Source organism: Perca flavescens, chromosome 15 (genome assembly GCF_004354835.1).
Source record: "Perca flavescens isolate YP-PL-M2 chromosome 15, PFLA_1.0, whole genome shotgun sequence".
In the NCBI taxonomy this organism is placed as follows: Eukaryota; Metazoa; Chordata; class Actinopteri; order Perciformes; family Percidae; genus Perca; species Perca flavescens.
Window position 1 is genome coordinate 11,225,132 of NC_041345.1, and position 20,125 is coordinate 11,245,256.

The 20,125-nt window shown below is 44.7% G+C and overlaps 1 protein-coding gene across 2 annotated transcripts; it reads right to left on the bottom strand.

Moving 5' to 3' along the window:
• Window positions 1-1,657: 1,657 nt before the first annotated feature.
• axin2 (axin 2 (conductin, axil)) lies at window positions 1,658-17,872 on the bottom strand. Of its 2 annotated transcripts, none has more exons than XM_028599438.1 (11): window positions 17,343-17,872; window positions 14,940-15,866; window positions 12,968-13,099; window positions 10,679-10,781; window positions 8,580-8,720; window positions 7,946-8,469; window positions 7,656-7,823; window positions 7,328-7,543; window positions 6,980-7,114; window positions 6,083-6,232; window positions 1,658-3,343 (listed from the first exon to the last, which is right to left on the bottom strand). In XM_028599438.1, the coding sequence occupies exons 2-11, from the start codon at window positions 15,746-15,748 to the stop codon at window positions 3,217-3,219; spliced, it is 2,505 nt and encodes an 834-aa protein (XP_028455239.1). In that variant the 5' UTR covers window positions 15,749-15,866; window positions 17,343-17,872; the 3' UTR covers window positions 1,658-3,216. The 2 variants fall into 2 exon arrangements, with proteins under 2 accessions (XP_028455239.1, XP_028455241.1); XM_028599440.1 differs by lacking the exon at window positions 17,343-17,872 and adding an exon at window positions 16,970-17,035.
• Window positions 17,873-20,125: the final 2,253 nt, after the last annotated feature.

A 20,125-nucleotide genomic window follows, 5' to 3' on the forward strand; every position in this document is an offset into this window, starting at 1 on the left:
CAGTGTGCATGTGTGTGAAGCTATACGCTATTACATGTTACAATTAATTAAGGTATCAAGTAAGGTAGCCTGGTGTACACTGTGATATATAGCTTTCTTTACATCTTACACAACTGCAGGTCTCAGCTGACAAAAAGCTTGACAAAAGCTGGATAGAATAAATGTTATTATCTGTTTGATATTAAAGTATAATGCTATTTTTCTTCTATTGCCAACAAATCCAATGAAAAGACCAAAACAAAGCCTGTGTAGCCTGGTACAGACTATTCCTGTCCCAATAACGTACATTGTTGTCATAAAACTGTTAAAAACACATCTATGAGCCGATGCTACTTGTGTATTAATCCACATAAAAAATAGTCTCCAACGAATGACTTATAAAGATTTACGTCTCCAGTAAGAACCAATGGCTTTTTGTCTGAGAGCCACAGACGGGGTAAAGAAGTAAGATAGTATTGAGAGAGAGAGATGAACTAACACATTTATTTTAATGAGATTTGTTGACAATAAGAAAAACATTTAAAAACACCGGCATTTAAAAGGGTAGATGTTAAAAATGTCAGACTATAAATGATCAATGATCTAAGAACATCAACCAAATGACTATGTTTTGTTACTTTTTTGTCTCTAGTTTCATTCATGAGATAATGTCACATAAATGTAGATTTTCATTAAACCTACAACTCAGTTCATGTACTGATAGTGTGACCTTGCATGTATGTTTGTATGTTTTTTAATCATTCCTCCTGTTCATACTGGCCATTGAAAGCCCCCTTCCCAATGCACTTCCAATGTAAGTGATGGGAGACAAAATCCAGTCCTGATATTGTGCAATATATATATATACTGTATATTCCACTTTTTTCCTGAAGCCAATATGAGGCTTCAGCAGTTCCTTGTTGAGCTGCAAAAAGTTTAATTTTGTACTAAAATGTCTAACTTTGGAAGATACCCACTTGATTTTTCTAACATATATTACATTACATAAAAAGATTACTGTAGACTTTGTCCATCACTTGAATTACAGATGCCCTAGGAAGGCTTCTTTGGCCAGTATGAACAGAAGGATTACAGCAAGCAAAACCCGTTCAAATGTTCATATAGGCAACTGATTGTTTTAAGACAAAATGTGAACCTGTCCTTTAAAGGCAGAATCTAATCTTAAAAACATGTTACTTCTCAGACTACCTGACCTAGAACTTACATTCATGTCTGTTTTCAGCCACCCTGTGAGTTATCATCTATTTACTGGGAACCTGATTGAGTCCGAGCAAAAGACTACATTACACTCATACACAGCTCGTGTGGGGCCATAGGAACAGTTAACCATTCAAACAGCTGGGAAAAATGTACTTATGGCACGCATTTACCAGAAGTCTCATTAACACATACTTGGATACTCTACCTCTCTCTTTCCGTATTACACTGAAACACACAGAGGCTCTGGTGGCCAAATTAATGCTGCATGTTTTACATTTCCAACAGGGAGTAAATTAAGTGCTGATAATGGTTGCAAATCTGGCAGAGATTTCTCACCGGATCCAACGAGCTGCACTCTCCGCAGCGGGGTGTGTGTGGTGAAGTTTGTTACACGCACACACACCTTCACCTTACCCCCCCTCCATCACAACACACAAAACCATAGGAAGCCAATTGCTAATTTGAAAAATAGAACATTTTAATAAAGGCTACATCTCTTCATAATTACAATAATTAAAGTACCGAGGCATCTTTTATAACTGAGCTCTATAGAACGCATCATTTACAGTTTACAAGTGGAGCCAAGGAAGCCATGAAAAATATTATAAAACATAAACATGATGAAACGGATACTAAAAGGCATAAAAATATATTTTCAACATAAGGCCCCTTGTAAAAACCAAGGGAGTAATAGGACCCTGAAAATTGGGTAAAACACGGCAAGAATCCATGTAGGCACAGCTACTGTACTCAATTAACACACTATGGACATAGTGTATATCACCACCGTTATCATCTGCAGCTCATAGTGCAGGTTTCAAATACACACAGTAACCCTACTCAAAAGCAACTCAGTCACACAATCACATAGGTAAGCACGTTGGGGAGCATATTATAGAGCTTTTTGTTGGTAAATATTAATATTGGTGTAAACACATTTTGGGGACTCTAGGACCTGTTCAGGGCAGTTTCCTCATAGTAAATACATAGGCTATTTGTGCGATGCCTGCGCCACTGAAACAAAGGCACTAAGACGCGACAGATCAAGGCTAGCTGGGCAGAGTCCCAGAGTTGGGAATTAAACGTTAATAGCATTTTTTGTTCCTTTTTTCAATAGTACACTCAGAGCAGATGGGGACACAGCCACAAATAGCACTGCAGTAGTAAATATATTATCGAGCTTTTAAGTGATAAAGAGCCAGTCTCAAAGCTTCAGCAGTAAGCTCTACAGCCAAAAGATCAGAGATGATGTCCCACTAAATCTCCAGGAACAAAAGTGGAGTTTTTTGAAGAGGTATTTTTGAAGTTTACAGTTCAATACGAGGGGCAGAAAATGCATAAAACCCATTTCCTTTGCTTGAGAACTGATGCTCAAAAGGGGTGAGGTGGGGGGGGATCACAGATGTGGAAAATTGGAGAAGTTACTCCAACTCCAAGCAGCTTGTCCATGGAGGAATAATAGAGTTAGGGCAGGGATATTTCCAATAAATAGCAATATAAATCTTTACACAGCAATACGAGCATCACAATACAATGCAATGTACATGTATATCTGCATATACATATTAGCGGTGTGCTAGCAAGTGCCCATGGGCAGATGCAAGCCCAGGCAGGCTCAGGTAGGCGGTCAGTCTTTTGAACCCACCGGCCCGCTTCTTTGAGGAGTGGTCATTCACCTAGAGTCTCTTAAGAGTATTCTCTTCTGCAAACACGAAGATGTTTCAGTCCAGCAACACAGTCTTTCACTTTCTTCACTTCAAGGCGGGCTGTCCATATCATAGTCCTGTTATAGCGATAACTTGTCCTCCTTTTTTTTTTTCCTGTCCATTTTTCATCCAGTCCATCAGCCCAAACCTCTTTGACATTCCTTCAACAACATTTCCAGTCATAGTCTTAGCTTAAAAGACATACTTTGTGGTGTGTGTGTCTGTGTGTGTGTGTGTGTGTGTGAGCATATGCAGGGAGTACATCCATGGAGGTGTGAAACGTCTGTATAATCCACAACATGGGAAGGTCTCACTCCATCCTCTCCACCTTGCCCAGGATCTTGCCCTCGTAGGTGGGCAGTAAGGAGCCGTCGTCTGACACCTCCTCAAACACCGCGCCGCACTCAAACTCATCGCTGGCCTTCTTGAAGTAGTACCTGCAGCAGAGAGACGAGAGGGAGTTAACACCCAAAGACTTTATCATACACAACAAGCAAGATTCAAGACACACACAAAAAAAAAAATCTAAAAAAGTTAAAACAGCTTGTTGCCCCCCTTTTGACCTTTTTAACATTAAGCCTCATTTCCGCCATCCATGAAAAGCCACTCGGTACACAATCAACCAAGCCTGCTGAGCTACAGACCGACTTCTCAGGGTGGGGTGGAACATGCTGCTGAAAAGTCGAAAATGAGAGGCTCGCTCTCTTCATCCCCTCCCTCCATTCCTTCTCTCTCTTTTTTTTTTTTTTTTAACATCTCCCTTTCCTTTTTCTCCACCGTGTTGCCGTGAGCTTTGCCCCGGCTAACAGGGGCCAATTAGGCCAACGTGCAAATGAAGGGGTCCTTTGACAAAGGCTGAAATTTTGGGTGCCTGCAAGTCTGCCTGTCATTACCCCCCCCCAACTCCTGCACACCCACTTGCGCACATGTTAGAGGACACATGCACAGGCTTTCACTCGCTCCTCATCCCTGTTTCATTATCACAGGGACAAAGAAAAGAACGAAGACAGGAGGAGGAGGAGGAGAAAGAGCTAGCAGTACACTGTGTCCTTCATTACCCCCGTTGATAGCATGAGCTCTCGCTGAGCTATAGGAAGGGCAGCCGACTGACAACTTTCTCTGTGTGTGTGTGTGTGTAAAAAAAAACTAAAATCTAAAAAGGAGGGGCTTCTTGTCAGCCATGACTTCACTGGGCCATTAATGATGCACACACCCCCCCATCCTCATTTTAGAGGAAGAGAAACCAGCAGGGGTGGGTTGGCTAGGGGGGTGTCTCAGAATTCACTCATTAACTATGTAATGGAAAAATGCCTCGATTTGCTCCTTGTGTGGGGTGACTGGAATGTGGGTATGTTTGTGAGCATTTTGTTTTTAATGAGACGGGAGGCTGACAAAGTGGAAACATGCAATACTAAAACAAGAGCTATAGTCTTCTAAAAAAATAAAAAAATACTCGCAAAGGTCTGAGCACACGTGCGCCAATCAGCATGAGGGTGGTCCCTAATAAAAAAGCAGCTACATTTGAAATACAGGAAGGCTTCAACTAAACGGAATACAAGAGGTCTCTCTAAGGGAAATAAAGACGAGTTAATAAGACTAAGTAGATAAATAAGAGGACATGAATTAGAGCACAAGACACGCCTGCTAATTGTATCCGCCTTTCCTTTTTGAAGGAGGTAGGGAAAAGAAGAAAAAAAGAAAAAGTGGAGCCGTGCTACTCTTAGGAAAAAAAAAAAAAATCTTCAAAGAGCAATGATCTTTTTTTTGCTGAGAGAGAGACAGAGAGAGCCTGAATTTCCACTGGAACATGTTTTATGTGGCTAGATCTGTTTTTTCCCCCCTTCTCTCTCTCTCTCTCCGTTTGCACTGACATCTGGCACCAATATCGTCTGGCAGGGCCCTGCAGTACTGTTCTTTGTTGAACCGCTGCCATGTTGAAATGACCCAACTCCATACATTCTCTGGCTGCTATTAAAGCGCCGTGCAGCTCTCTCCAAAAAATGTGGACGGTATGACACAGGAACTGAGACAGCGAGCCAGAGAGAAAAGAAGAGAGGTGGTGGGGGTGGGAAGTGCTCGTCACATTCGTTGATCCAAAAACGCTGCACACATCTGGACAGGAAGAAGTTTCTTTTGCTTTTTTTTTTTTTTTCCCGCCCTCAAGAAATGGTTTGATACTTGTAATTATTAACACAATACTCAAGCCATGCTTATCTTGGAGACCACGGCAGCCTAAACAATAAATGTTTGATCGTTTTCCCCTGATGACAACTGGAAAGGAGCAATCAAAGTAAAAATCTCTCTCCGCAAACACATCGAAGCTGTGCAGCCTCAGTCAGGGCCCTGAAGTACAGCAAACAAGCAAATCTGGCATTTAACAATCTGCCTTTCAAAAAATATCCATAAAATGATAACGTGTAAACATTGTGCACGTTCAACGCAAGCACAGTCACATGCACACACACACCAGGGCAGAAAAAAATAAAAGAGGCACTGATAGCATCAGTGAAGAATTTGCACGCTGGCCATTTGTGTGAGTCTTTGTTGGTTGAAATGAAAGGGGCCGGGGCTTCAAAGCCATGTGTATTAAGTGTGCCTTAGCATGGAAATCAATACCAGATGGGACCCAAATCGCTGTAGTTCAAACTCTTCCACTAACCCCCGCAGCACCCTCCCTCCCTCTTATACTTCACACACACACACACACACACACACACACACACACACACACACACACACACACACACACACACACACACACACACAAGTGTAACATGTAGCCTTTCAGCTAGCTGACATTAGCCGTTCTTGCTTCAGTTTGTGGTTACCTTTAGCCTGGTTAGAGTGACAAGGTCTTAAATGACACCAAGGTTATGATGAGAGGACACTAAAGATCATGGATCGCAAATTCAGCCGTAAAGCTCCCATACCACTGAAGATATCTAAAATCACTCCCCCCCCCCCCACCTCCTCAACACAGTCTGCAAGAGGGTTTGTGTTTATACTCCCAAAGGCAACGGTTTGTTAGCCATTATTGTTTGACATCAAGGCCAATGAACGGATAGTGTTTTATTGCCGGCAATCACAATATCACAGAAGCACCAGTGGCAAAAGTTCATTTTACGTGTCTCTCGTAAAACTTCAACCGGCACCTGTGTATTCCAATTTCTACACACCTGTAGTTGCCCTTCTTGCGGAGCTGCTCCTTAAAGTGGCCCAGGGTGAGACTGTGGCTCTTCATGTTCCTGCGGTAGGGGATCTCCTCACCGCAGAAGAAATAGGTCACCACCGTCTCGCCTCCGAAACCCTTTTTACACTCCTTCATCCTGAAAGTAGACAAAAAGTGAGAGGGTGTGTTAGAAGAAGTCACACTCATGATGCTTAACAAGATAATGCTCAAAAGAGAAATGAGAAACGAAGCGAAGCTTCTGAAGGACTTTAACACCAATCGACTACAATACCAGAGCAGAACTACAGTAACAGCACCCTGACTGAAGAATAACACTAGTGAGTGAGTGACCTAGTGCCATCAGTAAGTGTGTACTTATGTGTTGCGTGTGCACGGAGAAGGGGCACAGTATTATCAATTCCCCTTCAGCTATGTCCAAGGCTTTGTAGGCCCACTTCAGAGGAGCTCACTTTGCAAAGCTCTGCTCGCCCCAGCCGACGGCCAGCTCACTGAAGGACAGCCAATAAAAATGATGCATATATATGAAAGGGATGTCTCAGTCAGGTGGTGCAGTGACTACACACTCAGCACAAATATACAAGATTCATGCAAATCGAGGCAGAGACAGGCATCTGTGTACAAAGCTTAAAACAAGCTTTGCAAAAGGGGGGTCACCTTCTCTTTTGAGTGAATGTGTGTGGATGAGTGCATGTGTGGGATGTGTGTGTTTGCGAACGACTACACGTCTGTCTCCCTACATGTGCGGTGAGCAGTGCGGGTGACAAGCAGGAAGAGTTAAAAGGGTAGAAGTACACTGCAAGGTGGAGGTTATGGCTGAGAGGAGGAGGAAGAGGAGCAGAGGAGAGGAGAGGAGAGGGAGGGCAGGACGCTAGAGGCATCGTACTCTTCTGATTGGAGGCCGGGGCTGGTGGTGAGGAGGCCAGCCGGGCTGGGATTGGCTAGAGACAGAGGGATGGACCCTTCACCCTGGACAGGAACTAGGTGGCTCTTCTCTTGCTGGAGACTGGAAATGGAATGCCTGGGAAGAGATACAGCATAAACTTTATGTTTCCTGCAGTGAAAATCCAAAACATCAATATATATATATATATATATATATATATATATATATATATATATATATATATATATATATATATATATATATATATATATATATAAAAAAATCTAGAAATGAAAGAAGAAAGCAGACTGAGGCTAAAAGCAAAACTGCTCTCTAATTTCTTGGTACCTTTGCTTGGTGGTCTTGGTGGAGACCTCCTCCAGTCTGCGGCAGGCCTCCTCCAGCTGGGCCAAAGTGTTGGGAGGGGGCAGGGGAGGCATGGCTGGGTCCTGGATGAATGGTTGGGCTGGCTGGTGGCTACGTAGGTGGCCACAGCTTCCACCACCACCCCACGTGTGCGTCTGCGTAGAGGAGCCTCCAAAGGATTTCTTGGTGCTCTGGTTACTGCAAGGAAGAATAAAAATAAGACCACATGCATTATTTAACGTGCAATGGTGAGACATACATTAAGACCATTTAAAAACCAAAGCACTCCACGTTCTAGCAACTGCTTCACCTGTGAGACTTGTGCCTGCCTTGCCGTTTACTTTCCAGGATCCACTGCAGCACGTTCTGGGTGGGATCTGCCGTGTCACTGGGCAGCTGTAAGTCCTCCACACACCTTTCTGCTACTCCATCCTCAGCCCCTGAACGACACACGCGCCTGGACAGAGAGCTGGAACGCCTGGGAGGAAAAGAGAGAGAGAGACAGAGAATTAGTATTGTATTTTTTTTTTTTTATACAATCAACACAAGAAAAACGTAAATTAACAAGACATGAATATCAAAGAGGTGCTTGGAACTGACCCCACGCTGCTGTCTGCTGAGACCGACCCACACATCTCCCTGCCCAGGCTGCGGCTGCGCTGGTAAGGCTGGCACTCGGCACTGCTGGAGCACAGGCCATGCACCCTGAGGGCTGCCTCCCTTTCAATCTGCTCCTTACTCTTAGGACTGGCATGGTGGTGGATGTAGTGGTGGTGGATGTGTTTTGTGCTCTGCCTGCTTACGAAGGTCCTGTTGGGGCCCAAGGCCAGAGTGATAGCCCCTTGGTCAGGACTAGAGACAGAAGAACTGGAGGGCCCCGTCCTAACCAGGGCCTTGATTCCAAAGCCTGCCCGCATGATGGGCCGGTGCTCTGGGGAGCTGGAGCGAGGCGAGTGGCGGATGACAGCGGGGGACTGGCAGCCGGGGGTCTTCAGGACGCGAGACAGGTGTTCATCCAGAATTGCCTGGGGGTCCTCGTCAGAGGAGCCAGGGAGGAGGGTCAAGGGGTGGGGAGAGAGCTGGGGAGCACTTCCTAGGATCTCGGAGTCTTCTTTTTCCTCCTCCTGGTAACAAGGCATACAAAATCATCAACTGAGGAATAAAAAATAAAATAAAAACACCTTACAGTTGACCCCTCAAATAATAAAAAAAAAAAAAAAAATCTTCTACAAACCTCCTGAATCTGCTGCAGCTTCTCCTCCAGAGAGCTGAGGGTGTCCTGCTTTCTCTTCAGGCTCTCCAGGCGGGAGATGAGCTGAGCTGCAAACTGCGACGGCTCCATTGGGACCATCTCCTTGGGTGGACGGCAAGTACGCTTTAGGGAGAAGGAGATACGTTAGCCATCGTATCATGGGTCATCCCTCCATGACAAAAACGCCGAACCCTCCCCAACTTCTACAAAAGATATCCATACTCCTTTCCCCTCATCGGTCTACATGTACGCATCGTTCGCCACCAGGGCCTGCTCCACCATTGGTGGTAGTGATCAGGGCACTCTCATAGGCACCCAGGGCTACGGGGGCTGTTTCAAGGGGTGGCAGGTCTGGTGTATGGTCATGCTGGGCTAGGCCTCGGCTGGTTCCCTCTGTCATCATCAGCAGGCCTCTTTAAAGTCAGCTCACTTCAAAGGCTTCCTCGTCAAATATCAAACACTCAGCGGGGGAAGAATAGGGTGGTGGAGGGAGGGATGGAGCGATAGATAGATGGGAAGCAGTGGCTTTACATCTAGGAATAAAAGCCACATATCGACAGGGGGTGGAAGAGAACTCCAGGGAGGAAAGGATGATGGATTAAAAAAAAATAATAATAAATGGGAGAAGTTGAGATGCAGAGATGTGTGCTCGCAGGGGGAAGAGAAAGAGAAAATGAAGAGAGGGACGGATTGAAGGAAAGAGATAAAGGTGCCAAAAAGGATGAGAGATCAGAAAGGTAGAGAGAGGTAATTTATCCCCCACCCCCACTCCCCCCTCGTCACACACTGGGCACCTTTGAGTTACAGTATAGTGACAGTATGAGAATATGTGTGTGTGTGCACACACACACACACACACACACACACACACACACACATCTTAAATTATTTGCATTTTTGCACAGGGGCTTTCTTGATTTTTCTTCCTCTTTTTGTTTCTCCCATCCCTTTGTTGTAGGGATGAAGGGGAGAAAAGAGCGAGAAAAAGAGACAGTGTCTGATGGAGCCTGGGGCTGGCGCACCATGGGAATGGAAGCCATCGCCAAAAATCTGACGGAAAAGCAAAACAAGAATAAAAGCGAAAATAAAGCGAAAAGGGGGACAGTTAGAGAAGAGTGACGTGAACCAATCTGTGGATCTTTTTCTCCCTCATCCAAGCAACACTTGCTGCATGTCTCATAATGTTGAGGAAAGAGGGGGTTACGTCAAGTTTATTTCAACAAGCTGCTCCTGTTACTACGACTTCTGCAAGAGGTTTCCTGTTCTTCTGTCAAACTGAAGTTAGCCTTTCTTAAGCCTTAAGCTACAAACTCCCCCCTGACCCACTGAGAGCTCACATGACACGCTCAAACTCTTCCCTAAGATCCCTCACTTTTAGGGGAGGGGGTGCTGTGAAAAAAAAAAAAAAAAAAAAAAAAAAAAAAAAAAAAAAAAAAAGGGGGCTCTGTTGGAAGTTGTCACTTTCCTGCGCGTTTGCCCCATTCATCCTTGGATCAAAGTGCTGTGTGTGTGTGCGTGCATGTGTGTGAATAAGTCTGAGTATCTTTGTGTTTTTGTTGGGAGCCGGGCTGATTTCAGCGCCCTCGGGATAAAGCGGCAGAGATCTTCCTCATTTCTCCCTGTTCTCCATATTTACAGCATCGGTAGGGAAGAAAAACCCTGGTGTGTTCCAAGCGCTGCGGCGATAAACAGCTTAGAGACCCCCCTCTGCTCCTGCAGACTTCAAGGAACCCTAATGGGGATGTAGGTGACACCAAAGGTAGCGAGGGGGGTTTGTGTTTGTATGTGAATGTGCGCTTATGTCAGAGTTTGCGTGCGTGTGTCTGTGTGTGTGTGTGTGTGTGTGTGTGTGTGTGTGAGGCTGGGTCTTTGACTTTACTCTTCAGATCTTTGCTGGTGTTGTTCAATTGAGAATGCCGAATACAGTTTGTGCGGTACTATTCATAGAACCAAGAAAGACCCGGAACAGAGGGTGGTATGGAAATTACACTGTGGGACCCAGGTTCAAAAAGACTTTGGAGCATGTGTTGTGTGTGTGTGTGTGTGTGTGTGTGGTTATGTGTGTGTGTGTGTGTACTTACAGGGAAAGCAGGCAGAGAGACTTGGCTGTTCATCCTCATGTTGCGCTGCATCTCCCTCTGTATCTGTTTCTTTGAGCCCAGTTTATACGGAGGAATGCCATCTCTGAGGGTGTACAGACAGATCACAGAAGGTCACTTACCCAATAAGACACACGATTTAAGACCAAACAGCCATTCAGGAAGAAGCTTATTAGCCAACAGGGTAGATCAAAACGCAGTTCAAGCAAGAATAAATCTAATCAATTCATTATGCCATCCATTTTGTTTTTCATCTTTTAGACTCAATTTAAGAATAAAAAAATAAAATAAAAAAGTACTCAGAGGTAAATCATATCAGCATTTCCGGTCTTGTTTGTGTATCAGAGCAAACCGGGTTACATGGTTTTGAGTGAGGGTTTTGCTTGCCCTAGAAATGACACTAATTTTCATCTCTGGCTTCAGCACAGAACTGGGCATCCTGCTGGCTATTTCCTTTCAACACTACACACACACTCTTAGAAGAAAAAAAAAAAAAAAAGTCTGCTCTACGGGCTAGAAGTAGTGTCAGCATTAGCATTCCCCTACTGACTTTTCTGTTGAGCTGAGGACACATTTAGTTATCAGTTAGCATTAGCAACTCATTATATTCATTCAAAGAGAGTTACTGCAGGACAGGACCCAAGGGTGTAACTAACCTGGTTAAATCTATCTGAGGGACTGAATGGCTGACTGGCTAAAAAAAAAAAAATGTAATCAAACAAAAGCTCAAGCTTCAAACCGAAGCACTTGACAGTGTAAAACAGTGTCTTTTCTCCATGCTAAACAGCCGTTTCCTGGTGACCTAGCCTAACTGAGGAGCACTTTTCCACTTTTGCTTTGAAATGCCACAGTCATGCGCATAAGCAACCCCCCCTCCCAATCTTCATTTGGCAAGCGCAGCCAGCCTCTGATCTCCGCACATCAAAAGGCTGGTTTGTAAGATAAGGTAATGTTTGAAGTCTGCGCAGCTGCATTCCCCAGCGTCCAAGCAAATCCATAAATAAGATATAAGCAAAAATCCCCCCCCCCCCTCCACCACTCGCTTTCTCTTCCCACCCAACCGCCTCCTCCCCGTTGCTTTTTCCCTCTTTTATTCTTTTCTTTATCTGTAAATGAGATTCAAATGTTTATGGGTCCTTTTAACTGACCTAAAGAGCGGCAGATTTTCTGATCAAGGCCAGAGTGGGCAGGAATTTCGGTGTGGGGGTTGCGTCCCTGTGGCCAGGGCTTTATAACGGCACTGGGCAAAGTACAGCAGAATAGGACTATATGGGCCTCGGCCTCTTTGAAGCATGGCTGTCTAGAGATATGCCAGAGCAGAAGACCCGGTTATAAAAAAAAAATTTTATAGCTGCCATATTTATGTGTAGCCCAGGCCACTGGTTGCACTGAACATCAGTGTCTCAGTCTTTAAGTGTCTTTAGCTTGGTCACGGTTAACCTTTGCTGCTTCAGTGACATCATCCATATACTGTAGGCCTTGACGCAGCCCATGTGAGATGAGGTGAAGAAGAACTTGCCAAGATTTTTCTGCTTTCCGTCCAAAAACCAGCTGACCTGAGCGCTCTTGGCCTTGAGCTGTGCACCATGCAATGACTTCATAGCACCCTGTCACCGAGACACGTGATTACGCCAAGTAATCCGTATGAAGAACGAGGCCCGAGGCACGTACACAGATAAGCACAAACCACATGTGGACAGAGGCATAAGACTTGTGCATTACTTCTATGCTGAAACGACTAGCCAATTCCTTGATGAGTCAACCCAGAGGTGGTTAATCAACAACAGTTTTGAAAATTGACTAATCATTTACGACATTTAGCAAGCAAAAGTGCCAAACATTTGCTCATTTTCGGGATGCTGAAAAATTCATTGTACATTTTATATTTTGGATTGTTGGTCAGACAAAACATTTTAGCATGGAATCTCACAACTTGTGACATTTTTGAGACTACATTATTAAGGAGTTGATTGAATATAGTAATAACTAGACAGAGAAACTTGCCACTACTTTGTGAAACTCTTACCAACAGGGTCAACTGATGCACTAAATGTAAAGCCTCTATATCTCATTCCCATGTATCAACTCACAAAGTCTTTCTTCGTTTACAGAATAATATTAAAATATATAATTGTAACTATAATTATAACAGTGTTGTTTTAAAAAAATGCAAGGATGGAACCTAACTCATGCCTTATCCTTGCTGCTCCAGGGTATCTTTAAGTGTTTTCAAGGGGCCATAATTCACCCACACGGTTAATATTCACTTACACACTGCTGTCAGTCACAGACATGGCATCGTCGGTCAAGGCGTCGCTGGAAACCTCGCTGTCATTGGTGCTGCTGACGGGGGCAAAAGAGCCCACATGGCAGGGGTTGAGTGAGTCTCCTCTCTTGTATGATCTGGAGAGGTTAAAACAACAGAAATCAGATTAATCCTAACACAACACTATGAAACAGTATCCAACAGGTGGGTGACATTCCGTTTGTATTTCACATATGTTAAGCATCAAGAGAGGTTGCATCTTCTGAGGTTTTAATGACATTAAGAGGAAGAAGTGATTCATATGTTCAATAGTTGCTACCAATAACAACTAATGAATGGATGGGACCAGCTACTCTGGTGGCTGGCAGGCTCCAGCCTTCAAATACAAGTTAATCTGCACTGGGAAAGCTGTGGTTTGCAGCATTTATGCCCACAATTTCTCTCTTTCCATTTCTCTCATTCACACTCACTCTTTCCTCAGCATGCATCTCCCGCTGTGCATGCATTCTTGCCATGGTACAGGAGAAAGGGGGACCAAAAAGAGTGGGGGGAAAAAAAAGTATAGAGCGGAAGCATGAGAGTGTGTCAGAGAAGGAAAGAAAGGGGAGAGGGAAAAAAAAGGGGGCTCTTCATGTGGGAGAGACCCAGCAGGACTAAAGCTGTAGGCCCCCAGCTCCAGGCTGACCTTCAGAGGGGCTTGCAAAGAGTCAGGTATTTAACACAGCTGGCCTTGCATTCTTCCCTCCCTGCCTCTCTCTCTCCCCTCATTTATCCTTTCTCCTCCCTTTCATGAGGTGCACTCGCCCCTCCCACTACCCCATTCTCTCTCTCTCTCTGTCTGTCTCTCTCTCTCTAAGCATGCCTTGTAGTCCCCATCCCTGAGTTTTCGAAAAAAGTAAAAAAAAAAAAGAGCTAAAAGTGGAGAAGGCAGGGGCAAAGCAGCAAAAGAGGAAATCAGAGGAGAATTGACGCTAACGAGAAAAGAGGGAAGGTGAGATTGAGAGGGTTTGGGTGGTGGGGAGGTGGATGTTGATTCTGTACTGTAGCTGCTGCTGTTCAGGGTTTGTTTTCAATAAGTCAGATGAGAAGAAGAAGTGAGGACAGGGAAGCGGAAAAGGGAGAAATGGGTTCCACATGTTTTGAATCTGTAAGGACTATTCTTTCACTTTAAGCAACAAGCACCCTACTGTAGGAAAGTCCCCTCCACGCCGATCGTCACACACAAGCTGTCAATCCATGTGGCCCAAAGCAGGTAGCTGTCAGTTTACTTAGCCTGCCCTACTCATAAAAAGGTAAGATCTGAGCAACTTCAGTGTCCCATTATCTACGGCAACATCAGAAGATGTCTCCATGTTGGGACTTCTATTTAAAACATTAATTCTATAGGTCCATAAAAGTCCTCTTTTTTTATGTGAACTTTGATTTTACTCTTTTACTAAAAATGGGCAGGCAGAGCTTGAAAGGACATAAGCATCAAAATGAAGCTACGAAAAACCATTTCAAAAGTGCCTTCTATATATCTGCTATAGATTTATATCGCTGCCAAAGGCTTGAGGGCAGTATGGTACAAGAGGAGGCATAGCATAACAATGTCATCATCTATTATTTGATGGCTGGGGCCAGAGCCAGCCATGCTCTGTGAACTTTTCCGTGGAAGACGATCCCTCATTCTGCTGAACTATTTCAAAGACCCGGAAATCCAGGCGAGCGCCAGCAGAGGGCTGCTGCTGATGATGCTGATGGTGATGGTGAGAGGGGCCATAGAGCCAGGGAGTGAAAGACAGACTGAGTTTTCTACAAATTTAAAGGAAACCCTGAAGTAATTTGGAGGGGGAAACGTGTTGCACTTTTACGCATGACAAGAAGGTGTCTAGTTGCTTGTAATGTGGACTTTCATTAATGCGCAGCATGGCTTCTAAGCTAAACAATTAAAAAAAAAAAAAAAAAAAAAAAAAAAAAAAAGTGTTGCAACCATACCTGTATCCTCTTTCCATCACCTCCACCGCCCTCATGGACACGGTGGTCCTCTGCGCCTTTGCCGACAATCCAACAAGCGCTTTGGCTTTGAAATCACAATTCCACTCCTCCTCTTCATTGAGCGTGGGCAGGTATCCACATACAACTTTCAGGTCACCCAATCCGTTTGAGCTGACGTGATTCGGGTTTTCTCCCCCAGTCCTCACGTACTCGAGGTAAATGTCAGAGGTCAGAAACATCTGGTACGCGTTCTCCTCCATGTTGGTTTGGATCTCCGTCTGCGCCTGGTCGAACATCGCGGAGTCTATGTGCTGCTTCTTGACATTATCCCGTATGAAGGTTTTAGTCGCCGGCTTGAGCTGTTTGGCGACAATGCTGTCGTTTTCGATGTAGCGCTTGTAAATTGCTTTGGCGACTCTCTGCGTTTTGGTATCCTTGAGGTCCATTTGCCTAAAGCCATTGCAGGCAAACCAAAAGTCTAAAGTGTCGACACATTTCTCTCGCTCCAGGAATGTCCTAAAAAGAAGAGCGCCGTCCTGGTCCCCGAGGAGAGAGTGCAAAGACTTTGTCCACCGTGAAAGCGGCGAGTCCGGGGAGGCACTCCCCTCTGGCTCCCCAAGACCATCCTCGTTCCTCCTCGCAGAGGATCCCGGAGAGCCGAGCAAAACCGATTTGGGGGCTTCCACGGGTTTCATCACTGCGAGTTTGCCGGGGTAGCAGGGCGCCTCGCCCTCCTCCCCCGGCACCGGGGGTCGAGGAGCATCTTCTCGGAAACTACTGGCGATATGGTCCATAAGCGCCCGGCTCATGGCTCTGAAGGCAGCAGGAGAGAGCCCGTGTGTTGTTCGCCTCCTCTGAGCTTCTACTGTAATCTCCTCACTCTCTGGTGTCAGCGGGGGAGCTTCTCTGTGGCTGCCCGTCTTCTCTCTGAAACACACAGTATTGATCTAATCACAACCAGATCCGCGCCAACTTCAAAGGGAGAGAGAGACGCAGTGAGAGTCTTTTCAGACCCTCTCTGACTTCTACAGAAAAATACAGCCTAGTTCACAGAAAGAAAAAGAAGAAAAAAAAAAAGTGAGAAAACGCTGCAGCAGCATTACATAAACAGCATTTCTTCACATCTCAAAACTGGAATGTGATTTCTACCGATGCGCTATTGGTTAAATTTACAAGCATTCAACAGTGATTTTTTCTCTCACATGTACAGTCGAGCAGAAACCACCTGAGCGAACTGAATCTACATCATCTTCCCCTTTTCACCAGAAGTAGCCTAGTAATCACACGTAGCCTGTGTCAAGCGGGGCTATAAACTGATCACCATTAAGAATTAGCCTAGTCATTATCCTTCCAAACGGACACGGCTTTATTAAAGCTTCCAGATCCATCACACCTGGTGTCAGGGTTGCAGCCTGACTGCCTGCTGCAGAATGTAAGCACATGTCTTTCTACCATCCCCTGCCACTTTCCCATTTCTGGGGCAGTCATTTCTACGTCTCAACATCTCATCACAGGCGACTAAAATCACGTCAAATTGAGCCTCCCCGCGAGTACCTGTAGGATATTGATGTGGGACGAACTCTGAGAGATCGAAAAACGTGACCACAATAGTTAATGGAGTTAACCGGCTGCAGCTGGCTTCTGTGTTTGGTGTACTACTACAGCAGCTTTAACACGCTCAAAATGTTTCAAAACGTCCAGCTATCTCTTGTCCCATTACCGCACAGATTTAAGAGCAGTTTGTTACAGATGATCGCCACACGATCATCACCGCAAAGCATCACTGTTACAGTGTATCAGCGGCTGATGTGCAACGCTGCATATGTCACTTTGTGTCGCTGACAAACGGTTACATTGCTCAAGTGTTTAACTTGTCAGAGACAGTAGAGAAGCGGCTCCGGACACTGGCGCTAAATCTTCCCATGCTAAATCTTTCAGTCTACTTTTCGAAAATAAACAAATAAATAAATAAATAAGCAACCATTCAAAATTACATTCAAAGCGACCGCGTACATTCCAACCCCACTCACTGTCACGTAGTCTTTCAGAAGGTTCTTAAATGTTGCACTTAAGGCGAAAAACAACTCCTCTTTAAGGTCCAATCCCAAGTACACCAAAGTCTCAGATCTTGTGGGGGGGGGGTTCCACAAAAGAAACGAGCTAGTCTACTACTAAATGTTCTACTTTAACTTTAAATATGGATCTAACAATATCGAAAATAATATTAAATCAATGATGCATAAACGATCCGACGCTTTTTTTTTAATGGGGGTGGGGGTCCTTTTTAACGCAAGAAAAGCGGTTCCTTTTCCCTTGAACAATACTTCAAAGGCGAGTCAACAGCACATCAAAGGGAACTCCAATGGGGGCTAGTTTGAGGAGGCACATACTCTTGTAACTTACCATCGATCCACGAGTTCTCTCCTTAAATTAAACTCCAGTTGTTGAAGTTTTATCCACCAAAAAAAGTGCGTATAATCCACAGTACTCGTCTCCGCAACGCATCCACATACAGTCCGTTCAGGTTTGAGTCGGTTTACGGAGAAAAAAAGGCACACGAGAGGAAAGAAATACCGCTTTTCTCCCTCCTCCTTCTCTCTTCCCTGTGGTTTCAGGCTGCCATGCTGCACGGTAGGTCTCTCCTGTAGGCGACTCCAACACCAACTGAGCCGACAGGCTGGAGCAGCGCACTTCAAAGTAAGGAACCTACCGCCGGGTCCCGACAGCTGCATAAAAAACAATTGCAGCTTGATGCCTCCGAAAAAAGAAAAAAACAAAACAAGTGTCGGAGCTGCCCAGATACTTTGCAATCACTCTGAGTGAAACATATTTTAAGGGTTGGTCGGTTTATTTTCCAGCCCCGTGAGCTTTTTGCCACGTTTTACCAATCGTTTCCCACATCACCCTAGTTGAAGCTACATAGTAAGGACCTTATCAAAGACAAGCAATCTTGAGCCAACTCCCCGAGGCTTTGGAGCGTAAGAAGTAACTGATCTGCCGCCCCAATAGCATTATCGCTACAATCCCTCTGTTGCTACATAAACTTTAAAGACGCAGAGATGCTTTTTTTTCTTTCTTTTCCAAGACCCGCATAGTTTTTGAGATTGTGCTATTGGAGACCTGGGGATGCATAATGCGCGCATCGAATGGCACGTTCATATCCTCATATACATTTTTTGGTCACATTACAAGAAGACAATAGTCCAGGAGAATAATGAAACTATGATTTTTAATCCCCTTAAGACTCTATTTGGAAAGCATAGGGACACAGATGTGTCCCTCCTGCAGGACTCAAAGACTTGCTGAAGAAAACTTCGTCTACATTACGCTTAACCCCAGGCATTTAAAATAAGACACTTTAATAATCCACATACCATTCACATACAACATGTTGCAATAGGAAATCAAATCATAGTGCTGTGCATCACTCCACAGCTCCTACCAGTGGCAATAAGGGCACATGGTGCTGTGCATGCATGCACACCCGATTAAAACATCTGTTCACCAAGGATAAGTTCCCTGAAGGATGTTATCATATCATTTAAGCAACAGAAGAATTACTCCCCTCTGCAGCTCTGACAGTACAGCTTTCTGCATAACACTTAACTGCAGCAGATAACACAAAAAGGAGTGAAAAGTCCATAGACAGACCAGACTTTCACTATACATCCTTTCACTGGTCTGACTTATTGGAGTTGTTAAGATACAGGCATTAGTGGACATTTTGGACACTACATTTTCTTAATCCGTACTGGACTAGCTACAGACAGTGATGACTAGTGTTTATAGAACAGAGTCAATTGTGTTTTGGATAGGGCTTTAGTGTTCAAATGAGCCACCACAGGAGAGACCCTTTGTACAAGATGGTTATATTCTTGAAAGGGACAGTAGGTGTCTGTGTTTCCCTTGTTGTCTCAGTGGACATTCAAAAAGTACAGTACAAAGACGGCAAGCACTTTGATCAGCCTGTTTACTAAAGGTGCTGTGAAACCTTCTCCCTTGATGCCTCCTTCCTATCGAGGTGAAGAGGCCATGATTCAAAGGCCACTTTATCGCCTTCAAATTCTGCACGCTCACATCCTGGACAAAAACATCCCCAATGTGTCTGCATCAAACGTACTGTCCCAGCAAAACTTAAACAGCAGTAATTGCAAAGCAGGAGTAACTGTGGTATTTGGCGTTTTTTTGCCCCCAAAGTCGCCTTCCAGGCAGCGCGGCAATGGTTATGTTTAGGGTTTAGGTTAGGGTTAGCTGCCTGGAAGGCGACGTTGGAGGCAAAAAACACCATTGAGCGAGTAACTGTACCCCTGGGGTTACTTCTGCTGTTGCTTACAGGTATGTGGAGCAATTGTGTAGTAGCACAACTATTTGAAATAAAATAGAAATTAGATTTTCAAAAATCCACTTATTGATTTAGTCGTAACACCTGAACTTCATGTGTTGAGAGTGCGTGAAAACTAATTAGGAAGCAAGCAGTTAAGTTGAAACAGAAAAGTGTTGATAAATGGTTGAGATAGATAAAAATGGTAAAACACATAAACTAAATGTCGGTGTGAATGCATCTGACAAAAAAATGTTGGGGCCTACTGATGTACAGTATAGCTGACATCTGAGACCATGTCAGATGTGAGACATTAATGACTCTGAGTTAAAACAAAGTCCAAACAAACATCATTTCGTATCTCATAAAAGCTCATCTACACAGTCTGGGTCTTTCTGTAGGTGTACAAGTCATCTGGCTAATATACAGACCTCAACAATGTCGGCCTTTGTTAACTTTGGAGGGCTCAGGCTGACCTCTGACAGTAAACACACCGGGGTGGAAACCATCACCATGGCGATGGTGTGGACCCCCTGCTAGTACCAGGGGCCAGTTGAGCCCTCATGTCCTGCCTTGTCAACCCTCTCTATGGTTCATGGGAGGTCCCTATAGGTCGTGGTCTTCCCTGCTGCCCCTCAGGAGCTGACCCCAGGTCTGTGACTGGCCTGAGACCAAGGGGTGTCCTTGGCTCCTGGCCCTATAAAAAGACCCTTGAAAGAGGGTTTCAGGGGGAGAGGTTACGAGGTGCAACTGTCTCTCTGTTTGGGAAGATATTATTACAGAGACAGGTCAAATTCAGTCTGACTACAAAGAGCCCTATAAATAGAGACGGAGGGGGCACGCATAAATCACTTGCGGGTCCAAT